This window comes from Mangifera indica, chromosome 2 (genome assembly GCF_011075055.1).
Source record: "Mangifera indica cultivar Alphonso chromosome 2, CATAS_Mindica_2.1, whole genome shotgun sequence".
NCBI lineage: Eukaryota > Viridiplantae > Streptophyta > Magnoliopsida > Sapindales > Anacardiaceae > Mangifera > Mangifera indica.
In genome coordinates, this window is record NC_058138.1 from 20,731,138 (window position 1) to 20,750,158 (window position 19,021).

Here is a 19,021-nt window from a genome sequence, read left to right on the forward strand (position 1 = left end):
CCTCGATAGAGGACCAGAAGCGTATAATTAATTTTGGTTGGGGGCAAAATGATCTTATTTGTAAAATTTTCACTAAAGGGTTATTAAATTTTGGGTTATCAACAGTAAAACCCATAAGTAACAAAACTAGGTGTTTATTAACAATATTCAAAGAAATGCCTTTTGCTATTGACACATTGTAGTAAAATTAATAATCATCTCAAAATCTATTTATGACACCGGCTCAAATAGTAGTTGGCATATGGAGGTAACTTTTCGTTATTTTAGTTAAGTTATAATAATAGTAGTCTCAACAGGTAATTTAAATGATAATAAATAAAGTTTTATGCATAAAAAAGTTATGAGTTCAAATATTATTTAATGATATTTTAAAATTAAATTTTTGACTTATTTAATTTAATATTTATGAGGTTAATTATTGAATTTAGAATTTTATTTACTCAGTATGATTGGTTTGATTTCGAAATAGTGATCCAATTTGAGTGAGATTCTTTGTTTAAAAAAAAAATTATAATGATATTTGAAATATGAAGGGTGTTTTGGACTTTTGGTAAAACGAGGCTAATAATAGTTAACAATACAATGACACTTTTATTCAAGGCTTGATATATCAAAAATATTTTGATGATCGATATTTGTAGTTGAGAGTGTTTTGAATTATTTGTCAATAATAAGGGCTTAAATGACTATGATGCTTTTGACATTTTGGCAAGTTTAGAGGCTAAAGCAAGAGGAGATTGATTTTGATAAATTTTAAAAATAATGGTCTTAATAAATTTCATAACCTTTCGACATAATATGCCGAGTGATGGGTTTAAAAGGTATTTAATTAAAGAAAAGGACCATTGAGTTTTGTCACAAAATACAAGGGTCCTTTAATATTGTTTAGAGACACATTGATGTTCTTGTGGAACCATGCTGCAAGTATGAGAGTGGAAAAACACGGTATCCATTTTTGTTTTTACAAATGTAAATTCCTCAAGCATTCTGTGAACGTAACTGCATCTGTTGTTGTAATGGTTATTGTGAAAGCTTTATTTGGAAGAGACATCTGAATTCTTTTATGTTATTCTACCATACAGGATCTATGCATGTTGTAGTGGGAGACTTGGTATATTCTGAAGGAGAAAATACTGAGAAGGAGATGACGTGTTAATTCTGAATGTGAGGATGAGAATCTTAATGATGCAGATGATTGTGGCCAATTAGATGAGGTCTCAGCTACAAATCTTCCTGTTGCTTAAAGTTTTTGCTATTTCTGATGTAGAACCAATCTCATACAGCTTACTTAGACCAAGCAGAAGAGAGAATTTAATATGGATTGTTCTTTGGGAGCATCTTTACAGATTGATCAGCGACCCATTTTAATTATCATCTCTTGTGGCATTCTGCAGTTTGACCTGCATTTTATGTATGATTTCTTTGAAGGTTTTCTTTTAGATGTGAGATACCATGTAGAAGAGAATAGTATATATCACTTATTTTTGTAATTTATTTGAATATAAATATAAAGGAAAATAGTCCCATTATTTGCTGCACTGTTAATGATGTCATTCTTCCTGTCCCTGGGTAAGGGGAGATGTAACATATGCACTTCATTTTGAATTTTTCAATTATGAATATTTTCTTTCTTATCCAACCAATCATTTCCTTGTCTGGCAGTTTTCGTGTGATTTATCTCATGAATGGTGTTGCCGAAGTTCATCATCGTCTTGCCAAGAAAGAATAGTGTATTCTGGATGTTGCCGAGGCCTTTATGGTGCCTGTTCTTTTATATTCTCTTTTTCCCTTTTTTTTTAAATCTTTATTGAGCAGTGTATGAGCAGAGCTCAGTGAGAGAGAAGACCTAAAAGCTAGCATGCATATGCGACATGCCTAATTGAGGTCAGGTTTACGGATAAAACCATGGGGGCATAGTGAAAAAAACTTCTGATTATGGTTTCATTGAAATGGAAGATTAAAACATGGTATAATTAAAAAAAAAAATTCTTCTTTTTCCATCATTTCGACTTTTCGAGTGTTAGTAATTTTTTATGTGCATTGAGCAGGATGGGATCAGCTTGACAGAAAGTGTTCACAATGTCAGGTATGTTGCAATACATGTGCCTTAAACCTGTCCTTCTCTTTGTTCTTGGTCATGCCTCATTTTAAGTAAAAAATTTCTAATTGGAATCATCTATATGCCTATTTTATAAGGGAATTCTCAAAAACCAGCATGACTGGAAGTTACCAGCGGGCATTATTGTATTTTGAATGGTATCATGTCTTTTCTTCTCGCATTATTGTTTTTATTATTTCTTCTCTCGATTTTCTTTACAGCAAAATTACTGGATGTTATTTTTGTCGTCTCAAGTACACTGATGCCAGTAAACCATTAGCTGAGACAGATTGCCAAAGCTAAACCTCTGAACATAATAAAAGAAGAGGAACAGGTTGGTGGAAATGAGGAAAAAGATCCATCTGATTGCATAGAACAATCAGAAAGCTTAAAAATTGTAAAACAGCTTCCAACAGACAATAACGAAGCAGGTTGTGGTGGAGAATTAGAAATGCCCCAAGTCATATCTCTTCATGGCTCTGATTCTCAAGAAGTCCAGATGGTACTCAAACTAGGTTTTACTCTTCCGACTTCATGTTATGCCACAACGACCATAAGAGAGCTTCTGAAAACATCAACATCTGTATGTGATTTCATTTCTTTTTGTTTGTCTTTGTGCCATTAATCTTCAAATAGCATTTTCAACTAAATCCAATCCCTCTGTCTGCCTAACGTCCACTTTCCTGTCTTTTCAGGTTGCATTCTGAACTGGTGGTCACCAAATAAGAATTTTCAATGAGTGCTCGGGTGCGCTGCGATCCTGGGTGTCTTGCCCATGTAGAATCATGGCACTCTTGAATGATTTCTTTCCTCAATCCGCCCTATCTTGGCACATACAACCGCTCTCCCTTGGTGTGCAACAATCCATCTCGTAGCCAAAATCTTCGGGTCTTCCCTTGGCTTGCTAATTCACACAAACTCTTGGCTTGGGCTTCAAGTTTAAAATTGGTGGTTGAGGGAGTAGGGTGGGTGATATTTGGTGAAGAAGGAGTTTGGGTTGGGAGGTGATTTGAATAAGGGTTACGGGTCTGGGCTGTGGATTTGGCTGGGTAAGCGGATCGGGTCAGGTTTGTAAGATTGGGTAAAGAAGCGGCCTAGGTCGGAGGTGGGCTGTAAGTTGGGTATTGACAGTGGGCTTGGGCTGTTGGTATACTGGCTGGGTTTAGGTGTGGAAGGGTTGGCTCAGCCCAATCAGGCTGTGGGTTCTGGGTGTGGTTAGGGTTGTGTGATGTTGGGCCTGTAAAGGGTGGGTGGGAAAAGTAACCTGGTGGTGCACTGAGAGAAGAATTGACTTAACCCGGGTGGAAGTGGACAGCTTCAGCTTTACCCGAGTTCCTTCCCATGCCATATAATGCCCAGTCGTGTTGTTCTACATCTGCCGCCATTTGCATTAACGATCGGAGGCCCGTTGGTGCTAATAGCCGCAATTCTGCTTAAATGCAGGGGTTCAACCCAGCCATGAAGGCGCCCTTCAACCAATCAATGGACACCGCCGGCAACATGGCCACCGGTTGTTCAAAGCGTGCTCAGTACTCCGCCACGTTCCTGTCTGTCGATGAAGAATGATTTGTTCATAGGGCGTACGGTTCTGCGTCAACCCGAAACGGAGAAGTAACTCCTTCTTCAACTCCTTCCATTCTCTGAACGGCTGCCACAACTCCCTAAATTGCCATCAGCTCAAAGCCTCGCTTTCGAAGCAAAGGATCACCGTCGACAAATGTTCCCTTTCATCCATACCGTTCATTTGAAAATATCGCTCAGCCTTGGCAATCCAGCCCCATGGTTTTCTACGCTAAACAAAGGAAGTTCCATCCTCCTGTGATAATGGTCCCGACAATTCCAATGATCTGCGTGGCCATGGTGTGGCCTATAGTTGTTTCTGGAACCCTCCCCATAAACTACTCCAACTCCAGGAAATAGAGGAGGCGGTGGTGGAATGGCCTGGTCAAAATTATCTCCCGTAACAACGCATGTCTCCGGTGAAGGTGGTGCTTGTGAATGACCCATCATGGGTGTCGGCATGGTTTCAGTTTCTTTCCCTTTGTTATTCTTTGTCAGTAGCTGTCGTATTTCATACAAATTTCCATCTATTTTATCAAGTCGTGAAGTTGATTGAGCTTCAGATTAGCCCAACTTCTCATCTATTGTCGCCACTTTCTCCGCCAAGTCCTTGTAATGCTTCTCTAATTCCTCAACTCTCCCTTCCATCCTTGTTGTTACCATTACCTGGCTCGTCGGCTCTGATACCAATTTGTTGCAAACCTGTGAGTGTGGCTAACTGAGTTCCGAACTGGTGGTTCTAGCAGCTCTCAGCAGCTCCTCCAGCTGGTTCTAAGCACAGCTCCTTCCTACAGATTCAATGTTCCAGTTTCCTGCCTACCGCAACACATTCATCAACTTCTTAAGATTCACTTATGACAACAAAAAAAATAAGATAACCACAGTTTCATAATCATTCTCATGGGCATTCCGTCTGTCATAAATGAACAATTCCATAGAAGTTTATATAGAGCAGATTTGATAATTCATTCCAAATCTATATAATAGAAATGACTTTTGTAAGAAGACAAATCCACAGCCAAGAGTTCAACAAAATAAACAAGGTTCCACACAAAACAATAACAAAACAACTATAAATGACAATAACTCTGCTGGGTTTCGAGAGCCAGCCCTCTCCCTATTTCTCTTCCAGTGGCAACAAACTTTTCTGAGATGATCCTCTAATGCCTGCATTTTTTCTTTATAAGGGCAGCCTCCTAACTGTCCCTGGGCCCACCACTGGACTCTTTTCTGAATGCTGGCAGGAAACTTCAACTAACTTCAACTGCACTAGTGAATTCTCCATTCTGCCCTCAGTCCCTTGGTCTTTAACTTTGCTCTCAACTGGGCTAACATCCTCACCTCCTGGGTTGCCTTCTGGAGTGGTAGACCTTTGTAATTAGGTTCCCATCACATTCCATAAAACATTAAACCAGTAAGCACATCAATTCTTGTAGAGATTTTGTTATTTGGGACAGTCTTATGTCTTACCTAGGAGGATTGTTATCCATAAGAATCGAGAATGAAGGGTAAGGAAATTAGGTAGAGTCCTCTTTTGTGTATTAGTATTTTCACCTTCTTACTGAAGTTGATGGGGTTTTCCCCCAGGTTACCTAACTTGATACCCAATAAAGTTTTCAATGCATTACCGATTTGGTTCAATAACACAAATTTGAAAGATTATGTAACACTCTTTAGACAAATTTCACATCCACAAAGTATAGAAGAATTGTTGGGTATTATGAATGAACATTTTATATTGCTTTGAGATGATAAAATAAACTTGATTAAGTAGCTTGAAAGTAAAACTGTAATAGATTGTATGCTCAAGAAAGACAAAATTTTAACAGTGAGTCAAATTACTGGATTAGGATATTATACTTAGGGTGCGTTTGGTTGGGAGAATTTATTATTACCTTGGTAATCTATCTTTTATTTCCTTATTTGGTTTGTCAGTAATAAAAGATTACAGTAATCTTCTATTATCAATGCTGACGTGGCAGATAATATAGGTGGTAATCTGATTACCACCTTCACCTTAGGTATTTAAAGATTACTGCGGTAATCTTGAGTTTATTATAGAAAAATTATTATTTATTAATTTTTTGAGATAAAAATAAATTTATTTTTAATTAATATGACAAATAATATAAAAAATATTTAAAAATAATTATATTCAAGGACATTTAAGTAAAATAATTTACTAGTAATCTTTTATTACCTTTAACCAAACACAATAATTATTTATACTTATCAAATTTTATCAAACATAGTAATCATTTATACTCAGTAATCTTATAAGTAATCTATCTTCAAGGTAATCTTTCTATTTTAGTAATCAAACATTACCCAAACCAAACGCCCCCTTATAGATATGCTTTCTTTTTTCACATCCATATATTTGGTTATATGACTTTTGTACATTCACCAATTTAATGAAATTGGAATGGAAATGTTACATTGCTGAATTCACTGTTATTCGCATGTGTTAGGGATACATGGAGTACCAGACAAACAAATGGCAAAGATAGCTTCCTCTTTCATACAATTTATTATTCACCTTTAACTGTTAGATATTGTTATCTCTTGAGCTACTCCGCCGGATTATGATATAGTTATTATTATTATTATTATTATTATTATTATTATTTGGGCTTAAGATATTACATCAACTTATTTAACAGCTCGAATATTTGGAAGTTGTTTCATTTGATGTTAATTTCTTTTTTAATCTGTGTTTGTGCGTTTTATCTTTTTTTTTTTTTTTCCTTCTGAAATTCATGAGCCTGCAGCTGTTCTGCTTCCTGAAAAAAGATTTATGCAAGCACTGAAGTTCATTATAATTTGTTAGTCATAATTCATGGTGTAACATTTGATTAATGAGTTAGAAACCAGTGATCTCTACTCTCTAGAATATATTTCCACAATATCATCTCATCTTCCCCATTTGTTCTTTCGTTGAAACTTGAATCAGATGTCTTGTGTATGTCTGTTCCCTCGTCCTAAAACCGTCCCAGCAATGTCAAGGGAGCAAACCATGGATTATTAATACAGGTTCACATGGGGCTGCATTCAACGAAATTTTATCAGGCAAACAAATATTCAAGAAAAGCAATCTGCAGTCTAGATCCAGCGAAGTCTCGATCATAACTTACCTCATACTCTATCAGAGAGTTGCGGTACTTGGAATGACTGGTTGCTGTGCTGTTGGCAACAGACTCACAGTCCCTGAGAATCCTCTTCGATCGATAGAGCTTGATGAACCAAGGATCCTGGTTTCCATGAACAATCCTTATTGAATTTGGAGAAGACTGTCGTGTTTGAGTGTCCAGCAGGACATTGGTTCGGTCCATTGAAGCTGTTCGTTTATCTGTTTTCTGTCTCACGCCCCATTTGGGACGCTGCTTTGGTTCACTCTGTGACCTGGACTTTGCCCTGGAAGATTCTGTCTTAGACATGTAATTTGGTTCGTGGAGCAGAGCATTTGAATAATCCGGTTGTTCATTGCCGAGAGAGGCTCTTCCTGGAATACTGTTGGACAATTTCTGATAATGCTTGGGAGTGTTCTGTGCTGTGGAGAAAGAGATCTCCTCGTATTGGTGATGTTCTCGCTTTGAGATTGAAACCTCTCCCGAAAAAAATGTGGTAACACCATGCTCTATTCTTCCAATTTGTGCATGATTCAAATACTCATATTTCCTCTTGGGAATCCCATGTTTTCCATGAAGATTTGTATCAATTGCTTCCTACCATGATTCAAAATTATATATCCCTTGTTAGCTATTGCATAACTAGGTCCCTCTGTGTGCTTGTTTTAAAACTCTATTATTTATATACCTCATGTTTGGTCGACTGGAAAACTAACATTCAAGGAAAATAGTGCAGATGGGAAAGAAATAACAAGGCTTACTCTGTGTGCTCTTGTGAAGCCAATCCCGATGTCTTGAGGAATATGCGTGCTGTGTCTTAAAGATTGGCTTTTGACAACAAACTGTGACTCCTCAGCCATCTGCAGCCTCTGAAACCGAGCTCTAACTTGAATCGCCATTAACGCATGCATACCTCGAAGAGTGGCACTTGTTTTCTTCCTCACTATGTGACCCCTTACCAGTGCTTGTAACTTCACCAGTCCCCTCAAAGCACACAATGCCTTCCTTGCCTGCAGAACATTTTAAACCATTCATTAATTATCACTTCACTAATTCATTATGCATTCATAGAAAAGAGAAGTTGAGATTAGTACCAAATAAGATCGATAAGCAGCTTGAATTTTGGTGGCAGCTGCATGTTGAACTGGTTTGCTTATTATTTCACCTCTTGCAGGTTTTGTTGGCTCCACAACCAAAGCCAAGCTGTTATTGATCTGCTGATTCTGCAACTCTAAAATAGCTTGTCTTGCTGCTGAGTTTGTGGTGATAAAGTCAAAAGATTTGGAACTCTTATGAAATTTCTGTTTGTTCGATGATCTTCCAAAGCTCCATCTCCTCTTAATACTTGGTGGTGTTGGTGGCGGCATACTTTCTTCAAGAGAAACATCTTTCTTTTTGTCTTTCTCCTGATCCTTTCTTCCTAACAAGAAGTTTATCATCCATTTGCTTGCCTTCCCCATCTCTGATACTATCTTTACCGGCTAATTTCTTACAACTGATTGTGCATGGCAGTTGGCCATGTCTAATATATGCAAAACTTGATCATGTTGACTCATGCATGCATGCCTCAATACTATATTTTTATATTCTTCTTCTGTTTTCCGACCTATTCGGTCAAGTAGATTAATGGGGAAATACATATTGGTCAAGGCCTGCAAAAGTTCTCTTTATTGAGCCACTTGCGACTTTCTGAACGAAGATTCCTCTACCTTGTTGGAGTTTTCCCAACTGCTCCTTTAGTGCTTTTTATTTCATCCTTGAAGTGAAAGGGACAGTTCTTTTCTTCTGTTATTATATTATAAAGGCAGGCAAGCTTTCCCAGTTGCTCAATTTAGTCCCTTGTTTTACTTTCAAAGCCAAAAAAAGTCTTCTCAGTTCTTTTGTTTATACGTTAGCATAGACGTAGGATTAGTTTAGCTAGTTTGTTTGGATCTATTAAAATTGAATCCTGTCCACATCAAGAAATATAGATTAGTTAGCCCTCTTAGGACGTGATTAGCCTGCCTCTAGAATGAATCTTTTTTCAGTAGATGGAGGCTTGTGTTGGCATTGACTAGGGACTGAACCCATATCTCGATCAAACTTATGGTGAAATTTGTTGATCACAAACGGTAAAATTAATATACAGAATTTTAACTTCCCAATTACGTATTTAAATAATATATTATTGTATAATTGAATAATTTTAAATTAAAGATAAAATAATATTTAATCATATAATAATACATTATTTAAATATTTAATTGAATATTCAAAACTGGATACACGTAACATTGCTCAATCACAAAATGGGTAAGTTATATATATTGCATGTTTCAAACATATTGAATCAAGACTGTAAACAGCCTATTAAATGGATGCAATGGAGATTGAATAATGTAAGATGGTATATTCTGGCATTCAAGTTCAAACTTACATAAAATACAGAGAACAAAATTTTGGACCTGGGAATCTACAGGTTCATGATCTAGATGGTTTAGGTGAAAAAAGTTGAGGAGAGAGATTCCAAAAATGCATGGAAAGAAATGTTCATGAAGATAAAATATTATAGTACAAGTCTGGTGACTGCATTTGAGCTATAGTTTTCTACAACCGACCCTCTTTTTGAGTAACTTAAGAGTCTGTACCCATGACCCATAATACAACATTATCCATGTTAATGAAAATCAGGAGACCTGAGACTAAGATACATGGAAGGAGCATGTAAATCCACTAAAACCTATGGATTAGCATTTGCTTAAGTCCCTAATGGCTTGATAGAGAAATTAAAAAAATAAGCTCGAATTGTAAAGATTGTTACTGCTACAAATATGGTACAGAAGTGGCAGCAGATTCTGGTGTTAATCAATCTTCTTGCTTAAGAGTATTTTCCTTGAAACTCTTAGTCAACCAGATAGCAGTCTCCCTAGGTGAAACTTTGCCAGGTCCAAATGGCTTTAGTAGTACACTGAGCTCATCGTACCTTTCCTGTTGTAGCAATCTTGCACTAAATTCAAGCAAGCCTTCCAAAGCCTCGGCACGTTGTTGGAATGATGAGGTGTCAAAACGACGGCGTCGTGTGTCTGATGAAGTCCGGCTGGAAGCCCCTGCTGTTGCATTTTGATCAGATGAGTTGCTTCCATCCTCTTCGTTGACCTGAAACATGCTGCATTGAATTCCCTGCCATGCTTCAGTGAAATTGGGAGCAGAGGTTCTATCACATATCTGAACTGTACATTTGTCTTTGGTGATCGAATGGTCAACATACTGTGGTGAGCCGGAAGAGCCTTTTACTGAGGTAGGTGAAATTCTGGTGACAGGAAAGAAGGCGTCCTCATATGAGGCTAATGGAAATTCAGCTATCCTGTCAATTCGAGGCTCATTAACAGAAACATCTGGAGATTTTACACGGCGAAGAATACCAGTACTAGGCCTGCAATGAGATTCTTGAATTGCAGTTCTTGTTGGCAATGGAAAAGATGCTCTGCGATTTGTAGGTACAGCCTTTTTTGTAGGAGTATGTTTATCAGGATGCTGCATAAATAAGGAATTGAAATGTTAGAACTCAGAACTATGAAACTAACAAAAATTACTCTTGGAAATGGAAGAGATTTCTGTGCATATGTTTGCATAAGAAAGTTTTGTATGATCATACAAATTCAGGTTTCTTTGGGCGCTCTGACTGTCTCCTATAACCAGTAGAAGCTTTTGCTGGCGTAAGCTTTGGAATCTTCGTAGCAGTTGGAGTTTTTGAAGCAATTGACTTACAGATGACAGTCCCTTCATGGCTGCTTTCAACAGATAATGCTGATAACCTTCGACTCAAATAATCTGGAGTATCACGTATTCCTTTTGTAAAAGACACAGAATCTTGCTCAGCTCCAGATATACTTGGATTCAAATTCCTATCATTGCTGAATGAATGTCGCTTTGTCTTATAAGAAGCAACAGGAACATAGTCTGGCTCTGAAAATCTTGTCCTCCTTATGTAATGAGACTCAGGCCAGTGGCTCGGTAAAGTATTGCGTCTAGGGCTATTTATTTTAAGATGAACCTTCAGAACATAAGGCTGAAGGTGTGGGTGCTGGAGCAGTTCTGCAGCCTGCCATGTTGGAAAACCACCCATATTAATGCAAAAAGGCAGATATTTAAACAAAAATACATTCCAGTTTACCAATGGCCAGATAAAAACAGAAGATGCAGCAACAAAAAAGTATCTTCAACATATCACAAGAGGATGATCTTCTACCTTCCCTTGTAGCGTGCACAGTTAAACCGAGGAAACCATCAAACCACAACCAAACAACAAATTTCATTCTATGTATTAAAGCTTCTTCTAGTGATAATTTCACTTTCAACTAACAGATCAGAAAAGCCAATAAGTTTTGTTTGCTTCTAGGTCTTTTAAGAACTGAAATTAATCATATGAGGTAAATTTTACTGAAATTATTTGACTACTTACTAAATTGTAGAGAGCCATTTGTGAAACATACAGAATATGGTGAAGCAAGAGATATGCATTTCATTCATAATGAGTAACCACAATATCATTTTTCTTCCTTCTCAAGAACTAATCACTTAGGGATTTTACCATGAGGATGCAGGCATCAACATGAGGCACATCAGATAAACATGCTGGGCCTATCATTAAATTTTATAAAATCAACTCAGCATGACCGGATCATTGTTCAGTAACTACAATGTTGGTGTATCATCATACAATGAGATGCTTTTAATTAAGCATAGATAGGATAAAGTGAATATACGTACACTTGGCCTTAGCTCTGGATTTTTCCGCAGCATGCTTTTAACAAGACCACGACTGAAAGCAATATTGAGCAATATGATTAGACTAACAGCATTCGCTACATAAAAGTTAACATATATTTAAACAATTAAAAGAAGGGTGAAAATAGAGATGTAATAAGTATTTAAACACTGAATACATCTCAATCATTTGCAACTTCCTCTTCTCCTCAACTAATCTTGCTACCATTTATTAACCTCAAATGGTGCATGGGACTGGATCGTTTAATTAAAATATCAATGTCTTCCAAACAATAAAGCATACTCAACTTCCATTTCAGAATGGAAGGAAGATGACTTACAAGGCACCAGAGAATTTTGTTGGAAGTGGAGCCACTATTGATTTATTTATTTTGTTGATCAAAGCTTGCATATCCTGGTCAAAACAGAAAACATGTTTAAAAAAAAGGCAAAATAACTTACAAGAATTTATAAAACAATTGCTGGTGTCAAAGAAAGTTAAATACAATACAGAAAATACAGGAAAGCTTTCTAGTATTACTTGTACTGAAAGTTACTTTCATCCACAAAAAGGTAAGATTTACAGTCTGCAATAGATTTTTTAAAAAAAAAAGATAGAGTTGCATGGTTTATGGATTTTTTTCTTTCGTTTGGGACACAGGAATCTCAGAATAATCAGTTTATTGAACCCCTATAAACCTAAGGTGCCTGAAGCTAGTTTGACAGCTGTTAAAGCACTATACAGTGTTTTTCCTTTCTCTTCCCAAGCAAACTATAGAAATTCACCTAAGGTGTTATATTATTTGGACAAACTATTGTTTATTGACGCAAACATCAAATTGATTATAACACAATTAAACCCACAACCTCCATTATTCAGGTGCCCGACAAATCAAAAGGTGAATTCAATTATCTAAGAGGAGCTATGGCTTGTAAGCACACTACTCTTTCTGTCAGTACAAGCTCCACACAACGCCTTTACTTTGGCTGACATGATCTACCGAGCAACAAAATTTCCTGTCCAAATTATGCTAGTTGTTGCAGATGTTCATCCATACTGGTCAAACCTATTTAACCCAAATACATATCTGAATGAAAACTTCAGAGTTATAATGACAGCTTGGCCATAGCTATTTTATTACAAAGTCAATGATCAGCTACCAACATTTGCTTAATCACATATTATCCAATGTGCTGGTCTCAAGAGACATTAAATATAAGTGTTGCTACCCTAAATAAGGACAATGCATACTGTGCAGTAAATGGGTAAAAATAAAATTATCCTCAACAGACCAAAAAAAAAAAAATTTTTTTGACCACATCCAAAAGTAGGAAGACACATCACATTATCCCCTGTTAAAATCAAAGAATCAGATCTCTGAGGTAGTCAAACGTACGCACACAATTATGAAAAACTGTGAACCGAGATTTCAATTGTAAATGCATATAAAAGAGGTAGAGTAACAAGCTCTAAGATTAACAGAGCGATAAGAGAAGGCACAAAGACTTACAAATGCTTTAAATGCAGGCTTATGTGAAGTCATTTCATATATACAGCATCCTGTATAACGTATATTCAAGATAAATAAATACATAGACAGCCTCTGAACACCATAAGACAGTAAGGCGAAATAAACTCTACACACATACTAGACTTGAATGTAAATCCAGAACTTACCTAAAGACCATATATCTGACTTGGAACCATAAGGTATATCAGCTAGAAGCTCAGGACACATATAGCTGGGAGTTCCCACAACCTGAATTGAAATATGATAATTCTCACTAATGAAGTCGAGCAAAAGCAACAAGAAGCTCAGAACTAAAGACATCAATCCAACTCATACTACTTACAGATGAAGCAAGATCATCTGAAGTCAAAATCTTTGCAAGTCCAAAATCACCTGCACAGTTGTTGACCACTTGTTTAGCAGAATTATAATCCCCTTAAAGAGAAGGATGAGAAACAAAAACCCACTCACCAAGTCGAATATCTTGATCTTTAGTCAAGAAGATATTAGAACACTGAAAGATTCATGAAACACTATCAGAATGATCAATTTCAAGAAACTAGACTAACAGTAGTATTTTCTTCAATATGTGACTGACCTTGACATCACGATGAAGAATATGATTTGCATGCAAGTAGTCAAGTGCCATCAGGAGTTGAACAAGCCATTTACAGAGCTTCTGTTAAATTTGCAATATTTGATTATCAGATACAAGTGTTTCTGATAATAGTAGATGCTATATGCATAAAGCAATTGTACAAGGGAAGTGAAAATTACTTTGCCACAAGAGGCTAAAAGAAAAGGGAAAAGGATAAATTAAAAAGAAAATAAACCTCTTCAGAAAATAGCTTGTTGTTAGCCTTCTTTATAGCTTCCGCCCTATATCAAATGAAAAGCTTAGCATAAACAGCTTAAGTTTTTTAAGGCTCAAGTCTGAGCAGATCAATTGTTATTCTAGAAATCTTGACATCATGAAGAAAGAATACTCACATGTCTCCTCCTTCACAATAGCCTATGATAATGCATACATAGCAACCCTGAAACCAAATGCATCAAAGATGACCAACATTAGCCTGTATATCACCAGCCAGGTGCTATAGTGGTAGAAAGCTTGGTGGAAGAAAATGCGTTCACTGGTAATTGAGATGCCCATCAGAGCTGCATATGAGAGCTTAGTATTTGGTTTGAACAAATTATAGCAGCAGTTATCCTTCAATGACAGGTTTACAAATATTTCTGGGAGCAATTGGGTTTAGCAGACTGTCTTTGGTAAATCAATGTACAGGAAAGTAAAAGAAAAATACATATGTAAGATTTGATTTGCATTCTTTGAGAATTAAACTTCAGTAAAATGTTCAGCACTCTTAGATTAAAACATGAGGAAACTACTGAAAGTAAATTAGGGAAACAAATAGATCCTTTATCAGCACTAATGGAAGAAAAACAACATAAAAAAAATAAAATTCAATAAAAAAGACTCATTTGGCTACTCAGCTATTAATAAAAGAATACAAAAACTGCATACCTTTTCTACCCAAGAATCTTTATACTCCACAATAAATGGATTTTGTATTCTAGAAATGAGCTCCATCTATATGAGGCAGAAAAAGGGTCAGTTTCAAGCTCCAAAAAGATGTTCATAATCAAAGATGGCAGTGGCAATACAACAAACCGAAAATGGAAATACTTTAATCAAAGTACAATATCAGTATACTCTGTCACCATAATTCATCATGACCAGTTCTGAATTTTGAATCATTGCATGAGGAAACAAATTTGGACAGCTAAATAATTCAGGTTGTACCTTTTTCCCCTCTCTTTTATTTATTTATTTACTTATTTTTTGTAGATCCAGAAATAGAAAGGTAAGAACAAAGCTTACATTTTTGTATTTTTGACTATATAGAGAAACTTCTGGGACAGGGTTACAATGAAATGAAAACAAAACATTTGATGATACAAATGTAGTAGAATAATGCAACGCTGAGATATGAATAATTAATAGAGACAAATCATAACAAAGAATACCAACCTCCTGATGAGCAGATCTACGTGACCTATCAGTCTGACGGGCAAGCCGAATTTTTTTTAACACATACCTTAATATACCCAAAAAAAGCAAAATGAAAACATAAACCAATGATCAAAAGATGAATCACAATATCAAACTGCAATTCTCTATCAAGTAAACTCTATATAACAAGTGACAAGAAAGTTAAAAATTATACATATAAATCAATGCAAGGTTCATTCTTACTTCTTCCTTTCATGCTTATGCCTCACAAGAAGAGCTGAGCCGAAAGCTCCCTTCCCAATTTGTTCTAGTATCTCATACTGCTCCATTTTAATGGTCCGCTTGAAAACCTTTCCTGTGTGTACATCAGAGACTTGCATTGCCATGAGAAATCACAGAATATTCAAAATACTCAAAAAGTACATTATAAATGTACAAGAAAGAGAGAAGTTACACTGTCTATCTAAGTCACTCAACTGATGCGTAACCTTAGAAGCAAACAAATCTTCTTCAGAAATATAGAGAAGAACATGTAGAAGTATCACTTCAAAGATTAAATAAAAAAACTAAAAAGATCCTTGAAAGCCAAGTAAAAAGAACAAAATTTTGCTATTAAAGCCCTATCCTTTTTTAACAAAATATCATAAATCCATTTTTTAATCGATTAAAAATAGAACTTGTCAAGAATTATGGAGCACAACATAGCACATTGCATGACTCTAAGCAGTTACGCATCGAAACTAATGATTTAAAGGGTAAAGTTGTATACTTGCAATCTAATCTCAAGTTTTAAATCATGAACTCAATTATTTAGTTGTACCAAGCTTCATTATATAAAGAAATTTGAAAGAAAACCAAAAAATTAAATGAAAACAATAACATAAGAGAAAATAAAGAAGAAAATATCTAACTTAAAAAAGTAGTTACAGACCACAAATTTATGAGCTTAAATCTTAACTAAAAACCACAAAAGTATATTAACTGCATCATAAATACCCCCCCCAGAAATTCAAAAAAAAAAAAAAACTAGAAGATACTAAATCTCAACTCAGAAGTTGAAAGCAACAAATGCAGGTTCAAGAAGTTCAAAAAGAGAAGAAAAAAGTACCAGAATGTAGACGGTACAACTGATCTGGAGAGATCAGGAAAATAGAAATGAAGCAGGCTTCGGCATTTGCAAAGAAACCAAAAACGACACACCGTTTAAGTGGAAAGAGAAGCAGAGGGTGAAGGAAGCAGATGTTCAGCCATTGGTGCGTGTGTGCGCTTACAAAGTGACAAAGCTGAGGTGAATAAAAACGTGCAGCGTGAGAGGAGTGGAGTGTAGTTTAGAGGAAAGAGAGATTTGTTTATTAAGAAGAGGAGCTGTTTTGTTGTTGATGCGAGGCATGGAGCTACCTACATTTTCAATTTTCTTTTTTTTTCTTTTCTAGGGAAACAAACAAACTGTACATTATTTTATTGGAATAGTTGATGACAATTACACTAAATTATTTTTAAATAACAATCAACTTCCATGAACTGCTATAAACATTATACACAGCACATAAACAAGACTGAGTACAAATTAAGACAATTTAATCTTGTTCAATAAATAAGTTCATTTTTTTATTCAGAAAATGAAAGAATATAGAGGAAGATACCCAAATGAAAGCTTAATCTGATGTACACACAGACAATTTAATCTGTAAATTTCATATATATATATATGGAAGATGAAGACAGATGATGAACATTAGACATTTCTTACTTGTCTTGACTCGGGAAAGAATATTCAGGTACATAATAAAAATTCTGAAGGTAAACACACATATTTTATTATATATAAAAAATTATAATTATTATATATTGAAAATTTTGTAAATATATTTTTATATCAATAATAATATATATCATATTATTTTATATATATATTTATTGTATTATATTATATGGTATGAAATATGTATTTGTAAAATAATATTAAGATTAAGAAATTGAAGTATTTATATGTAAAGCGGTCAAAACGAGAATCATGTTACTTGCAATAAAGCTGGATGTTTATATTTTTTCTTTCTTTTGACTTTAATTTTTTGCAGGGTGTGGAAAGGAGAGAAATTTGAAAGGAAGAAGGTGAAGGTGGTGTTTGTTTCTCAGTATAATTGTCAGCTTTTGTGGGTGAAATAAGTAAACTTTTTGTATTTTCTGCGTCTAGACTCTAGACAGCATCAAGTGTTTAACTTCATTTTTTTTTTTTAAATGAATATTCTCTGATTTTGTATTCGCATGTTTTGCATCTTTTGGGTTTCAAATAACATTTATTTTTTTGTATAAGGTGTTATATGATATTTCTTAAGTAAGAGTTTTTCAATTTTTTTTTACAGGATATTATAAAATAAGTAAACACTTGTTGAAAAATATATATTAACTCTTAAATCTTAATATACCTTTTTCATTGACAATAAAATTAATTTTATATATAATTTTTATGTATAATTTTATATATAAAGTATTGATATTTATCTTTTTATTTTCATTTACTATAAAATGCTTTAAATGTAATTTTGTCTTGTAAAATTTAATTTTACCCAAAATATTTACTAAAAATATATATTTTCTATATAATCAAAATCATTTATGAATTGTGAATAAGCTTACTAGGCAAATCACACCTATTTAATTCAGATTTTCATTTGTAAATAATTTTTTACCCATTTTTGTTCAACCCCTTCATTTTCTATAGAAATACACCCTCACCCTTCTTAATTCTTTTTTGCCAACAATGTATCCATTTTCACTTAAAAATATACCATCAGTCCATCCCGATTAAAATCTCTTTTATATATTATAACAAATTTGTCATGCCATATTCTAATAGTTATAAAAGTTTAACAAAAGTTATAGAGAGTAATTTTCCATTTATTTTTTTAAAAGATGTTATTTATATAATTACTTTTTTAATTAATTTTAAAAGCGATATATTTATTTTTCCTAATTTTTTGAACTAATAAATATATCACAAAAAAGGCAAATAAATGAGATTAAGATTTTTTTTTTTTTTCAAAGCCAATTATGCAGTGTTTTACTATAAAATATTAAAAAATATATGCTATTTTATTTATTAATTATGAGAGATAAGAAGAAATGAGTAGAGGAAGACCGACAAAAAGAAAACAAGGTGGAGCCCACAGCAATTTCCTGTCGAGATTGTTCGCAATCACGAGGCTTGTTAATTGACTGTACTGCCCTTGGAATGACGGTGTGTCCTTTTGTGATTGGCAAGTGGGTTTAGTGTGATCCCCAAACCCAATCACGTCTAAGATTTGGTTCCCCTGGTTTAACAATATCTTTATTTGCCCCAAATTACAATATTTCGCCTGTTACTCATATTGTCGTATCAAAATTTTAATTTTTTTGAATTATATACTATTTTTAGATATATTTTTTAAAAATAAAATATTAAAAAAATTTTAAATAATATTTCAATTTAAAAATAATATATCAATTTAAATTAATAACTATATTATTAGATAAAATATTAATAACTATATAATTCTAGATTGATTGTAATAATAATAAAAAGTATTTATCTTATATTAATACTAATATTTTTAATATAAAATATTTGTTTCGATTTTATAAGTGGTTATAATAAATAATAATATATTAATATGTTATTAAATTTTATTTTATTTTTAATTTAAAATAACACCTTAATTATTATGTCCATTAAAAACTTCAAAAAAAATATTTGTTTTGTGCGCTGGAGCATGAAAATGAATAATACGGTGAGGATGATAAGTCCCTTTTGTAGAAATAGATGATGATGATGGATGATTTTGTTACTTTCTAACATAATGGGATTTCAAGAGGTAAGGTTGTTGGGGAGCTTTACTGTTTAATCATTTTCATTTTCATTTTCATTTCCCCCCTCCCGTTTGTCTTTTCAATTACTTAATTTAAGGATACATAACTATCATTAAGG

At 34.3% G+C, this 19,021-nt stretch overlaps 2 protein-coding genes and 1 long non-coding RNA gene across 4 annotated transcripts; 1 reads left to right on the plus strand and 2 right to left on the minus strand.

Annotated features, from left to right (window-relative positions):
• The first annotated feature begins 1,694 nt into the window (after window positions 1-1,694).
• LOC123208186 lies at window positions 1,695-3,129 on the plus strand. Its single transcript, XR_006500718.1, has 4 exons — window positions 1,695-1,967; window positions 2,049-2,086; window positions 2,197-2,681; window positions 2,794-3,129. It is a non-coding gene; the product is annotated as an uncharacterized LOC123208186 (long non-coding RNA).
• A 3,594-nt stretch (window positions 3,130-6,723) lies between these two features.
• On the minus strand, window positions 6,724-8,246 carry LOC123208666 (protein IQ-DOMAIN 19-like). The gene is made up of 3 exons (XM_044626188.1): window positions 7,881-8,246; window positions 7,503-7,796; window positions 6,724-7,383 (listed from the first exon to the last, which is right to left on the minus strand). Exons 1-3 carry the CDS (start codon window positions 8,244-8,246, stop codon window positions 6,724-6,726), a joined length of 1,320 nt encoding a protein of 439 aa, XP_044482123.1.
• A 1,052-nt stretch (window positions 8,247-9,298) lies between these two features.
• Window positions 9,299-16,497, minus strand: LOC123198708 (serine/threonine-protein kinase Nek2-like). 2 transcript variants are annotated; one of them, XM_044613477.1, is made up of 15 exons: window positions 16,166-16,497; window positions 15,301-15,430; window positions 15,076-15,142; window positions 14,569-14,634; window positions 14,034-14,080; window positions 13,877-13,922; window positions 13,642-13,722; window positions 13,515-13,557; window positions 13,387-13,436; window positions 13,211-13,292; window positions 13,044-13,093; window positions 11,874-11,947; window positions 11,536-11,587; window positions 10,421-10,867; window positions 9,299-10,299 (listed from the first exon to the last, which is right to left on the minus strand). In XM_044613477.1, exons 2-15 carry the CDS (start codon window positions 15,384-15,386, stop codon window positions 9,631-9,633), a joined length of 1,860 nt encoding a protein of 619 aa, XP_044469412.1. In that variant the 5' UTR covers window positions 15,387-15,430; window positions 16,166-16,497; the 3' UTR covers window positions 9,299-9,630. The 2 variants fall into 2 exon arrangements, with proteins under 2 accessions (XP_044469412.1, XP_044469403.1); XM_044613468.1 differs by having other exon boundaries at window positions 15,301-15,412; window positions 16,166-16,496.
• Window positions 16,498-19,021: the final 2,524 nt, after the last annotated feature.

Excerpts from the sequence above, each read along its gene's own strand:
- LOC123208666 (XM_044626188.1), bottom strand. The coding sequence starts at position 8,246 with ATGGGGAAGGCAAGCAAATGGATGATAAACTTCTTGTTAGGAAGAAAG. Across the intron at positions 7,797-7,880 it reads CTGCTTATCGATCTTATTTG|GCAAGGAAGGCATTGTGTGC; the intron begins GTACTAATCTCA and ends AATGTTCTGCAG. Across the intron at positions 7,384-7,502 it reads CTGCACTATTTTCCTTGAAT|GAAGCAATTGATACAAATCT; the intron begins GTTAGTTTTCCA and ends GAATCATGGTAG.
- LOC123198708 (XM_044613477.1), bottom strand. The coding sequence starts at position 15,386 with ATGGAGCAGTATGAGATACTAGAACAAATTGGGAAGGGAGCTTTCGGC. Across the intron at positions 13,923-14,033 it reads TATTGTGAAGGAGGAGACAT|GGCGGAAGCTATAAAGAAGG; the intron begins GTGAGTATTCTT and ends CATTTGATATAG. Across the intron at positions 13,558-13,641 it reads TTCTTCATCGTGATGTCAAG|TGTTCTAATATCTTCTTGAC; the intron begins GTCAGTCACATA and ends TGAATCTTTCAG.